The sequence below is a fragment of the Cololabis saira genome, chromosome 2 (genome assembly GCF_033807715.1).
Source record: "Cololabis saira isolate AMF1-May2022 chromosome 2, fColSai1.1, whole genome shotgun sequence".
In the NCBI taxonomy this organism is placed as follows: domain Eukaryota; kingdom Metazoa; phylum Chordata; class Actinopteri; order Beloniformes; family Belonidae; genus Cololabis; species Cololabis saira.
In genome coordinates this window covers 2948512-2960969 of record NC_084588.1, presented here as the reverse complement: position 1 = coordinate 2960969, position 12458 = coordinate 2948512, and the positions used below count along the sequence as shown (strand labels likewise).

General features: G+C 46.6%; 1 protein-coding gene across 2 annotated transcripts in view; it reads right to left on the bottom strand.

Moving 5' to 3' along the window:
• The window catches only part of arnt2 (aryl-hydrocarbon receptor nuclear translocator 2), a 55174-nt gene that overhangs the window by 23321 nt on the left and 19395 nt on the right, over nucleotides 1-12458 (bottom strand). The window contains exons 4-5 of one of the 2 annotated variants that reach the window (XM_061736027.1): nucleotides 4969-5016; nucleotides 335-548 (exon numbers count right to left, since the gene is read on the bottom strand). In XM_061736027.1, coding sequence (XP_061592011.1) covers nucleotides 335-548; nucleotides 4969-5016 — 262 coding nt within the window. The remainder of the gene's footprint in view (nucleotides 1-334; nucleotides 549-4968; nucleotides 5017-12458) is intronic. The other variant, XM_061736035.1, reaches the window with a different exon arrangement.

Genomic DNA, 12458 nt, shown 5'->3' with positions numbered 1-12458 from the left:
AGCAGCAATTTATTTTGGTGCAGAAAAGCAAGTTTCACTATGGTACACACATTTTCATAGCAGGTCAGAAGTTTCGGACGGTGTGCAAAGTGGATTCTTGAACATTCTGACACGTGCGTGGAAAATGGCATATGCTGGTTTTTTGTGCAAGGCCCCAGTACTGTCACAGATGCATTTGAAAGTCTGGTTGGTTGCTTTATGAGTTTTAGCCAGTTTTGCTTCTGCAGGTTCCTCTGCATTCCTCTCACAACTCTGTATAGTTTAAAAGAATGTTCTGCTCCCCACATACAGTGCTGCAGTTTAATCCCTAACAGCGGGTGGTCCAGTGCAGTACCTGTTCAGTCAGAAAGGACGGCTTGTAGGCACCATCGGTGGACGTATTTCCAGTTCCCCTCATGGACTTCATGTGGGACACGGCCATGCGCAGGATGGTCAGCTTGTCGGGCTTCCGGGCCAGGGCGCTGCAGGTCGGGACCATGTCCGACAGCTCCGTTATGTACTGGGTCATCTTGTTGCGGCGGCGGCGCTCAATCTCACTGTGGTTCTCTCTGGAAAAGATGGAGAAGGCAGTCAGTATCTGGGAGGATGCAGACTTTTAACCAGTGTACAGCCAAGCTTCGGCACATACAGTACAAAGCATCTGAAGCTCCGTTCTGCTACCGGCTGTTCAGTCTCAGAGTCTCACAACAACGGGCTTTATGGAACATTTACTCCAACTGCAAACATTTCTCTATCAGTAGCCAGTATCATTAGCCAGTACCAGTAGTCAGTTTCAGTAGACAGTATCATTAGCCAGTATCAGGTACCAGTATTGATAACCAGTATCAGAGCCAGTATCAGTAGCCAGTACCAGTTAACAGTATCAGAATCCAGTACCAGTAACCAGTATCAGAATCCAGTATCAGTACCAGTATCAGAATCCAGTATCAGTACCAGTATCAGAATCCAGTATCAGTACCAGTATCAGAATCCAGTATCAGAATCCAGTATCAGTACCAGTATCAGAATCCAGTATCAGTACCAGTATCAGAATCCAGTATCAGAATCCAGTATCAGTACCAGTATCAGAATCCAGTATCAGTACCAGTATCAGTACCAGAATCCAGTATCAGAATCCAGTACCAGTAACCAGTATCAGTAGCCTGTATCAGTACCAGTATCAGAATCCAGTATCACTACCAGTATCAGTAGTCAGTTTCAGTAGACAGTATCATTAGCCAGTATCAGGTACCAGTATTGATAACCAGTATCAGAGCCAGTATCAGTACCAGTATCAGAATCCAGTATCAGTACCAGTATCACTACCAGTATCACTAGCGAGTATCAGGCACAGTATCAGTAGCGATTATCAGTAACCAGTATCGGTAGCCAGTATCAGTAACCAGTATCAGTAACTAGTATCAGTAAACCAGTATCAGTACCAGTATCAGTAACCAGTATCAGTAAACCAGTATCAGTAAACCAGTATCAGTACCAGTATCAGTAACCAGTATCAGTAGCGATTATCAGTAACCAGTGTCAGTACCAGTATCAGTAAACCAGTATCAGTAAACCAGTATCAGTAAACCAGTATCAGGTACCAGTCTGGGTAACCAGTTTCAGTAGCCAGGATCAGATACCAGTATCATTAGTCAGTATCAGGTACAAGTATCAGTAGCCAGTATCAATAACCATTATCAGAATCCAGTATCAGTTACCAGTATCAGTATCCATTATCTAATTTAGGGATGCGATCGCTCATCTTACAACAGTGGGAAATAGTGATGTAGTCGAGGCCAGTGACCTGGGTTCTACCTCTGCACATGATGATTTCCTTGCTAGTAACACTGCTGATCTGTTGCACTCAGCTTTAGATGAAGTTGCTCCTTTGAAAAGGAGGGTTTCTAGCCACAGGAGCTTAACTCCCTGGTACAATTCAGATATCCGCATGTTGAAACAAAATGTACGTAAAATGGAAAGGAAGTGGCACTCTTGTAAGTCTGTAGACTCCTATTGTGAATGGAAAGATATTCTAATAGTATATAAAAAAGCCAATCGCAAAGCCAGAACAGCTTATTATTCAACGTTGATAGAGGATAACAAAAGTAACCCACGTTTTCTGTTCAGCACTGTAGCCAGGCTGACAAAGAGTCACAGCTCTGTGGAGCCGTGTATTCCTGCAGCTCTCAGTAGTGAAGACTTTATGAGCTTCTTCAACAGTAAAATCACGAGAATTAGAGAAGAAATCAACCAGCCGGTTGTAGGTGTTTCTTCAGCTTTAGCGACTTCCCTAGGCTCTGACTTGTCTCTAGACTGTTTTGATCCTATAGACCTCCCTGAGCTGACTTCACTCGTTAATAGAGCTAAGTCAACCACATGTATGTTAGACCCCATCCCGACTCGACTATTCAAAAATGTTTTTTCTCTTATTGGCACAGCAATACTGGACGAGATCAACTTATTCCTAAACTTAGGATATGTACCACAGGTTTTCAAAGTCGCAGTAATTAAAACCTTTACTTAAAAAACCTTCTCTTGACCCAGACATCTTAGTTAATTAGACCAATTTCAAACCTTCCATTTGTATTTACAATTCTGGAAAAAGTAGTTGCAGCCAGTTATGTGACCATTTGTATAGAAATTATCTATTGAAGTCTTTCAGTCAGGGTTCAGAATGCATCATAGCACAGAGACAGCACTGGTTCGAGTCACGAACGACCTTCTTATGGTCTCAGATAAGGGATTAGTATCCACTGAATATTAGGAAAATGTATTTGTTGCCTGGGTCCAGAGAGGGTTTTATTGAGTAAAGGTTTTACTTAGAACTGATTAGCGGCTGATGTCCGGGGACGGTATCGGGGACAGTATCATGTTTCGCTGCAGAGGTCTGGACCTGCATGGACTTGTTTGCAGTATGCTTCTGTAACTGGTCAGATTATATTAGGACCCCGTATGTGTTCATCAGCCCGGACCCTAAAGGATGCAGAATCCTGTAAGAGATTTCCCGGCCCGATGCCGACCATCAATGACCCGCCATTCTAAACTACGCATGTTGGAGCGGAGAAAATTTCAGAACTGTGGTTCTTATTGTTTTAGAATAACTGCTCCCTGTCCTCATAATATTCCTCTCACCATTGTGGCACTGCGTTAACCCGACCTTCCACTGCCAGCAAACTCAGAAAAGACTGCCCCCAACTCTCTTCATGACGTGTCACAACTTCAGGCCAAATGTAAAAATTTAAATGTCTTGCAAAATCGTCCAGTGTAGTCATCATTGAAGCCAACTGGAGTATGCTGGAGTCCGTCAGAGTCCATTAAAAAAGTCCAAATTCCATCAGAGACACCAAACTAATCCACTGGAGTCTGTCAGAGTCCACTGAAGGAGTCTACTGGAGTTCACCTGAGTCCATTAAAGGAGTCTACTAAAAGGACACAAGTCTTTTGGAGTCTTTTCAAGGAGTTTGTTGCTTTCTGCTGGAGCAGTTATAGTCAATTCGCATCCACTGGAGTCCACAATACAGTCTGTTAGCATCCGTTGGAGTCCACTTGAGTCCATTGTGGCCCTTTCGCACTAATACCGCCTCAGCTCGCTTCTACCCGCCATGGCCCCGTCTTGCGCTTTTGCACTAGGGGCTGAGGCGGCTAGAGCCGCTCCAAGAAGATACTTTTTCCGTAACCATTCTGGCGAGGTTCTAACCGGGCTGAGCCGGGACTATTTCTGACGTCATCACATTACAGGCAGCTGATTGATCGGGGGGCGGGGCCGTCACCACCCTCCACGCCTCTGATTGGTCGGGGGGCCGGGCGTTTGAATCAGGAAGCGGGAGTCAGCGTGGTGGGGACTGGCGGCTCGCGGCGATTTTATTATAAAGCGCAAACGTCTGTTTGGTGATCCAACTCTGAGGTGCAGATGTTCATAAACCTGGTGCTGACGAGAGAATTAAAAAAGGGATGTAGACGGGCTGTTTTACTCTCAGCCGCTCGCGGCTCCAGCTGATTTCTCATCTGCGCCGACACGAATAAAGGTGTTGCGCAATCGAGTACGTCACAGCAGCTTGACCCCAACCCCCCACTTCTCACCTGGCTGTGGAAAAACAAATGGGGACAAAACGGGTGGAGCCGCGACGAGCCGAGCCGGGCTAAGGCGGTACTAGTGCGAAAGGGCCATTGGAGTCTGCTGTTGTCTGCTGAAGTCCAATATAATCTGTTACACTTGGTTGGTAAAAGTCAGCTGCAGTCATCTGGAGTCTGTTGGAGTCACATATAATCTGTGTTGGAATCTGTCAATATCTGCTGTGTCTTTTGGAGCCTGCAGAAGTTTGAATAAATCGAACCGAAAATTGAACCTATTTGAGTCCAAGAACATCTGACTCCACCTTGACATCTCCTGCCAAGTCATTGAATCAGCTAATCTGGATTCAAAGGAGGTTTGGGGCGGCAGTAGCTCAGGTGGTAGAGCGGGTCGTCCAATGATCGGAAGGTCGGCGGTTCGAATCCCGCTCTGTCCCAGTTGCTGTCGTAGTGTCCTTGGGCAAGACACCTTACCCACCTTGCCCCGTGTGAATGTGTGTGAATGTGTATGAATGTTGGTGGTGGTCAGAGGGGCCGTTTGGCGCGATATGGCAGCCACGCTTCTGTCAGTCTGTGGCTACAATGCGTAGCTTACCACCACCAGAGAGAATGTGTATGAATGAATAATGATCTAAGTGTAGCACTTTGAGATTCATTGAATGGAAAGTGCGTTACAAGTTAAATTCATTATTATTATTATTGTTGTTTCTGGGTTCTTCTACTGTGTTCCCTTCTTTAATCTGTTCAGCTCCAGGTCAGCATGGCTAATTGACGACCCATGGGTGGTGTCTAGGAGCCAGCTGTACTGGCACGCTGACGCTCTCTGATCTAAGACATGTCCTGATCCCTTTGTTACTGTGGAGTCTGTTGATCCTGAGTCTGTAGAGATCCACGTGCAGCCCGGCGGGCTCGGCCTACCTGGCATATCTCTCCTTATCTCCACCAGGAACCTGATCATCATCATACCTACAGAGGAGAGAGGACACGGTAAGTCTTTCTTAGTTCTGAGGTCATCCAAGCTGCTTCATCAACCTTCTACTCGCATGCAACAACAGATAGTTCTACCTGATGGGAACACGATGGACAAAGGTGTGCACCGTACGTGGGCAATGGCCGCTGGAAATGTTGCTGGAGGTGGACATTGTCTGACCTGTCTGCGGTTTGATTTTGTCCTTCAGAGGGGACTGGACACCGTGACCAGGTTCATGCGAACACTCCAGGTGGGGAGGTTTGACACCAGTGACATTACCCACACTGCAGCTCTACAGTTGAGTAACATAAAAACCAACAGTGAAACAGCAGCATTTCTGCTCAGTCAAACACTTCTCTGAGAAGTTCTGCAGGACACTGATGGAGGTGATGGACGTGCTTCAGCCAGAATGAGCTTTACTTCGAAAAGGCACCTGCCCCACATGGTAGGAAGATAACCAGTAACAGCCAGGTGGGAGGGGGCAGGGGGATGCAATGACCACAAGAGGCTTGTCACAACACAAGCCCCCTAAAGGGGACCTATTATGAAAAACAGGTTTTTTCTTGCTTTAACATATATAAAGTGGTCTCCCCTCAGCCTGCCAACTCACGAGAAGGAGGAAAGCAACCAAATTCTGCAGTGTCTGTACAGCCGCCCGGATGATCCGTCCAGTGTCATGTGACTTCTACGAGCCGTTCAGAATCTGCACCTATCGTTACGTAACGATAGGTGCAGATTTCCATAGGTCGGCCTCCGCTGCTGAAACCACGCCCACAACTAACTCTGCCGGCCGGAGCTTCCACCATAGTTTAGAAGCGGTGGCTGTTTCCACAGCGAGGGACAGTTTTTGCATCGACACTTACCCTCATAAAAGGATCAGTAGCAACAGCACGGATCCGGCAACTGCACACGGTGAGTGACGTAGGTTTTTTATGTTATTTATATTTGTCTACAAGTATGATCTTTGCATGGGCTACGTATTTAGCACCGGGGCCCCTCACCGGACCGGACCGGTGAGTGGCCCCGGTGGCTCCAGTGTTCCCTAACGGAGCCACTCACTCGTTAGGTAACACCGGAGCTCTGTTAGTAAGACATTCTTCTTCTGTTTATGGTTTCAGATCTTCCAAGCACCTGAAGCTGTTCAACGACACATTCAGAAGACGCACGGTCCTTCCTTGAGCCAGCAATAGTGCATAAATGTTATTTTATTTTTTTATAAATAAAGTTTCCATTTGTGAACATTCAGTGTTGTGATTTCTTAACAGTTACATGATTCATTTGTCTTGTAACATAAGAAATGAAATGATGAGGAATCGGAGTAAAAATAACTGGTGTTCCTGTTTAGAATTCAATTAAATCTTCCTGTATGAATTAGTGTGAAGACGAGGTGACCCGTTCCCTCTTCAGGGAACTAAAGGCAGATTTATGGTTCCGCGTTACACCAACGCAGAGCCTACGGCGTAGGGTATGCGTCGATTTAACGCAGAACCGTAAATCAGGCTTTAAGATCTGTTTACACCGTGTAACTGCATGCAAGCGTCCGACTATCGCATTGAGCTGCGTGACATCGGACTCTCTCTGTCCACACTGAAACCGTTAAACTCGCGGCCAGTTAAGACAGTCCAATACAAAAAAAATAAAGCAATGGAATTGATTTTGTTGCCGAAGCTCCCTCGCATGGGACACGCTTTGTGTACGCAGCCGCTGCTCTTCAGCCAGAGCGAGGCTTTGTTCCCTCCCCTGCTACACGTCATTCAAGCAGCCAATCAGCACAGAGCCTCATTATCATAGCCCCTCCCACTCAGAATCCCTCACAGATAATGAGGTTAGAAGCGGTAAAACTAGAGACATGGCCCAGAGGCTGAATTTCTGATTTATGTAGAAAATTGTAGATTTTTTTTAAGACATTCAAGGCCTGTTTAAAATATACATTAAATGCCATAATAGGTCCCCTTTAAACGAGAAGTCAGCCACGTCTGAGGGCTTCTGCAGCCCTCACAGGACCTCTGGTGACTGGTTAGGCATGACAGTCCCTACATACAAGACAGCAGGACTCTTTCTGGTAGATCCTGTGACCTGGGGCCTGATGTACAAAACGTGCGGCGCACAAAAAACGTGTGTACGCCACTTTCTACGCTCACGGTCGGATATACAAAGAATGACTTGAACGTAGAAAGTTGCGGTCCTTCATGCACACACCAAGGCTGGCGTACACACTTTTCTGAGATTTTGTCCGTTGGCGACACTCACTGGTGATGCAGTGAAGTGCAGAATATGAGGAAACGTGACGTCAACAATAAGTTCACGACCACGTGAAGGACAAGACAGTCCCCACATCACCAGATAAGTTACACAAGAGTGGAGCTGCAACAATCTCACAATCAACCACATGATCTGAACAAACAACTAAAGGAGCTCAACGATGGAACCTGCAAATCCTGATGGAGCTTTGGCTCCGTTAGAGGAACCTGCTGATGATCAGATCACACCGACCTGCTGGTCCAGGACTAAGACTGGACCATCAGCTGGTTTAGTCTGGACCTGCTGGTCCAGGACTAAGACTGGACCATCAGCTGGTTTAGTCTGGATCTGCTGGTCCAGGACTAAGACTGGACCATCAGCTGGTTTAGTGTGGACCTGCTGGTCCAGGACTAAGACTGGACCATCAGCTGGTTTAGTCTGGACCTGCTGGTCCAGGACTAAGACTGGACCATCAGCTGGTTTAGTCTGGACCTGCTGGTCCAGGACTAAGACTGGACCATCAGCTGGTTTAGTCTGGACCTGCTGGTCCAGGACTAAGACTGGACCATCAGCTGGTTTAGTCTGGACCTGCTGGTCCAGGACTAAGACTGGACCATCAGCTGGTTTAGTCTGGATCTGCTGGTCCAGGACTAAGACTGGACCATCAGCTGGTTTAGTCTGGATCTGCTGGTCCAGGACTAAGACTGGACCATCAGCTGGTTCAGGTACCAAGAGGATCTTCTGGATCTCTGCCCTGAACTGGACCAGCTGCTCCGGTTCAGACCAACATGATGTTTTCAGCTGGAGCTGCTACAGGTCGGACATCTCTGTCACCATGAAGACCGTATTGGATGACTACTGACTACTACTGATATGATTCAGAAATGATGAATAACGTTTTTATTGAATGTTTAGGCAACTTTCAGAGTCTGATATTAGTCGGCTGCAGGTGCTGCATGTCCAGAAAGTGTTTCTCCGGTGATGGACCGGGACCTGGACCGGGATCTAGACCCGTCTCTCCTCCCAGGACCTGGACCTGGTCCTGGACCTGGACCGGTCTCTCCTCCTGCGGATGCAACAGTCCGAGTTACAGTAACTTTGCTCTTTATTTCTCACGTTTGCACCTCGATAATCCCGTTGGAACAACGTGTCTTTATTTCTGCAGCAGAGGAATCAGATCGTGATGCTTCATGTTTTAGGTATAAGTTTATATTGTTCATATTGTTATACTTGTGAGAGAGGTGATCGCGGACATCCACAATGTGTAAGACTCAATAAACGTGTACATTGGTCTAAATCCGTCAGTATATAATATGCGTGACAATAAAGCGGAACGAGGAGCCGTTTTTCATCCACCAATTTAAGTTCTGGTGTCGGTTCTTAAAATACAAACAAGAAAAGCAGAGTGTAATGGTGCACTGACGCTGAATATTAACATTCACAAACCCTTATGATCATAATAAAACCACAACTCTTCATGGAACGCAACACAAAGCAAAGACCAACATTACCCATAATTAGAGTTGTCCCGATCCGATCACGTGATCGGAAATCGGGGCCGATCACGTGATTGCAGACTCGATCCGGACTCGGACGTTATGAGCCGATCAGGAATCAGATATATATATATCAGGGTTTCCGTTGTCCGGTAATTGCCGGACTTTGTCCGGTAAAATATGCCGCAGTCCGGTATTTTATAATCTCTCCGGTCAAAATGTCCGGTGAAAATACTCACTGGCGCCGACATCCACGTGTGCGTTGATTTATGGTTCCGCGTCGCACCGACGCAGAGTCTACAGCGTAGGGTTCGCGACGACGCGCACCCTACGCACACGTGGAGTAGTGGGCTCGGAGCGTCAGCCATACACCGCATGCGCGCAGAGCACGCCTGTTTGTTTTGAAGCTGAAGCAGCCCTATGCTATCATGTCTGTTGTTGTTGATGTAAATAACCAATCACTGAGATATATTGCGCACGACAGCCAGAACTCAGGTACCAAAGTCAACAAAAAAAAGTGCATGATGAGTTAATTAAATTATGAGAAGAAGAAGAAGAAAAAGAAGGAAAAAAAAGGAAAAGGAGAAGTTCTCCTTTTCAAATAACAATATAAATAAAATGTTACCAAACAAAATGATGAATAAAAATTACCTGTAATGGCAGGCAACACATCAGCTGCAGATGCAGTCTCTCTGCTCATTAAAATTTTTAATTTTCAAACTGCCTACCACCTATGTGCTCAGTTTACAGTACACATGTTAAAATATAATAAAAGGGTCATCCTGCATAATTTTCTTTTCTCTTCTTCATTTTTTATTGTTTTATAAAAGTATCGGATCGGGACTCGGTATCGGCAAGTCCTCAAAATCAAAGGACTCGGACTCGGACTCGGGGGCAAAAAAACCTGATCGGGACATCCCTACCCATAATGCATTGCAGTTTAAATCGGAAGAAATGCCACAAATAAATTATTTTTTTCCAGGCCTCAACTTCTGACAGGACTGTCTCCAGCTCACAGCCGATGTTTTTTTAATTTGTTTTACTTGTTTTTGCAATTTCCTTGATAGGATGAGCGGTTTTTAATGGATAATTATCTTCATTATCATATTCAAACATAGGTATTTGAGGGAGGAGACAGGGCGGGGTGTTGTGCTCCCACATGTTCGCTCAAATCCACGCTGATTGAAGAAACCTGTGTGGATTTGGGCAAACGCACAGTTTTGTACATCTGAATTTTTTTTTGCGTACGCAAAAATTCCATGCACGTTGAAATCCACGCACTCTTTGTACATGAGGCCGCTGGAGAGGTTTTCAAATCTCATTAAAAAAAACGTGTGTGAGCATGTGAGGACTTTTTGCTAACTTTATGTTTCCATTAGGTGTATTGTTTATTGTAATTTGCTGACGTCGCACTTTAAAACAGTTCTGAAAAACATAACAGCAGGAATGATCTGGTATACGAAGCCTGTAAGGGGGCGAATATACTTGCTTTTCAGAATGCGTACGCATCATGGCCGACACGCGTATCCTGCATTCATTTCACGCGTCAACATGCCGGTTCTCCAAAAGACACTGAACATGTCCTGCAGTTCTGGCTCTGCCCCCGAGTGGCGCTGGTCCCGGTCAGATACCAGCTGACCATAAGTGACGACACGGAGGTCGGAAACTTGCGGACTGTTTTGAAGAGAGGCTGCTGAGCAGCAGCTGTTATCCTCACATTTATGATCCACATCGCCGCTGCACAGAGACAAACATGTCAAAATAGCTGCGGCAGATCAACACAGTCCTGGTGCAGATAGAGTCGTGCTCGTTGTGTCCGTGCTCATCGGAAGATGCACCAGTGATGATGTTGGTGGGCTGTTTTGTCCACCGATCACTCATCACTCGACCGACACCGACTTTGCTCCAGATATTTCGGTAAATTAATCTCCTGACGACATGCGTGTGCACTCTCCAAGCTCATAACTGGCTGCTGCAGCTCGATAGCTCGTCCCTTTCGCCACGTAGTGCAGGATGACAGCCAGCTCTCTCCTGTGGTCTCGGACTCGCCGTGTGTGGGGTTGTGCTGAATTAGCGGGACAATTCCATGTAACAAATCGTCAAACGAAACGGAGGAAATGCTAAAATATTGCCGTTGTTTCTCATCATCAGTTGCTGCATCGGCAAGACGAACGAGGTCTCCAGTCTCCCAACGGCTCTGGTTGAACGGCCTGACAAACCATCTGCGTTTTCTTTACCGACATCACAAGCAAAGCAGTGCAGTGATCTCCTCTTCGTCCAGTGTTGTTGTCTTGTTATTCCACCAGCTGGTTTATTATACTACTACCAAATATTTTATTGGCTCTGCATATATGCCCCCAAAAGGTTACCGATGGTACGATGCGCTCTCCTCGTGTACTACGCGAGCAAAGTTGCAGGTGGTTGTGAATGCGAACGCAGGCTCAAATAGCAAGTATATTTGCCCCTTAAGTCGGACTTACCCCCGGGAGACACTGACTAGAGCTCTGGGTCACTGACTAGAGCCGGGAGTCACTGACTACAGCCAGAAGTCGCTGACTAGACCCGGGAGTCACTGACTAGAGCTGGGATGTTTTGCATGGTTTAGATGTCTCCCTGGTTGGACCTCCAGGCCTGAAGCTCCTCCTGGTTGGACCTCCTGGCCTGAAGCTCCTCCTGGTTTGAACTCCTGGCCTGAATCTCCTCCTGGTTGGATCTCCTGGCCTGAGACTCCTACTCAGGAAGGCTTCCTGGAGACACCCTGACCAGATGAAGCACCTTAATTGGTTCCTCTGGATGTGGAGGAGCTGCTCTACTCCGAGGTGCTCCTGGATGACTGAACCAGTTCAACCACTCTGGTTCTTTTAGTCACTAGCCACAAATGGTGTCCGTAGGGGAGGGTAGGAACCTTGATCCACCAGTAAACTCAGTCTCAGGTGTCTCACGTGTCTCTCCACCACACAGAGTCCACATTACTGCAGACTCTGCACTGCTCCACCCATCACTTTCCTGCACCTCTAAAACCCCATGATACTGACTGCTTCATCTGAGGCAGCACCTCCATCCTGACATGGAGAGGACAACTCACCCTTCTCTAAGTAAGGACTATTGTCTTAGAATTAGAGGTGCTAATTCACACTGGGCTTTACATCCAATCCAGAGAGCTTAAAAATCTCCTCTGGAAGACGTCAACAATAATGCATCATCTGCAAAAGGGCAGAGATGGGATCCTTCTCCGTTTATTCTGTACCCCGTTCTCCGACTGAGGATTGTCCTATGTCCTGTCCCATCTTTGTGAGAAGGTCTAGTCTAGTATGGGGGGTGGTGATCTAGTGGCTACAGAGGTGGGATTGGGTCTGGAGGACCCAGGTTCAATCCCCGGAATGACAACCAAGATGAACCACCTTGGGCCCCTGAGCTTAACCCTAATTGCTCCATGGTGTGTGTCTCAGATGCAAGTCGCTTTGGATAAAAGCGTCTGCTAAATGACAGTAGTAGTAGTCAGTTTTAACGCATTTAGGCGAACAAGACCTGGACACCCAAAAAGGACATTCTGGTGTACACAGGTTGTGTTATGGAGCGGGCGAGGTTTGTGCGACAGTACTCAACTTGGTTAATATTCACATCTCTCTTTAGCGATGTGTGTTCCCATAACAGTCTTTCAAATACTCAACCAGCCTCATTATCACCAAAATTAGGAGCAT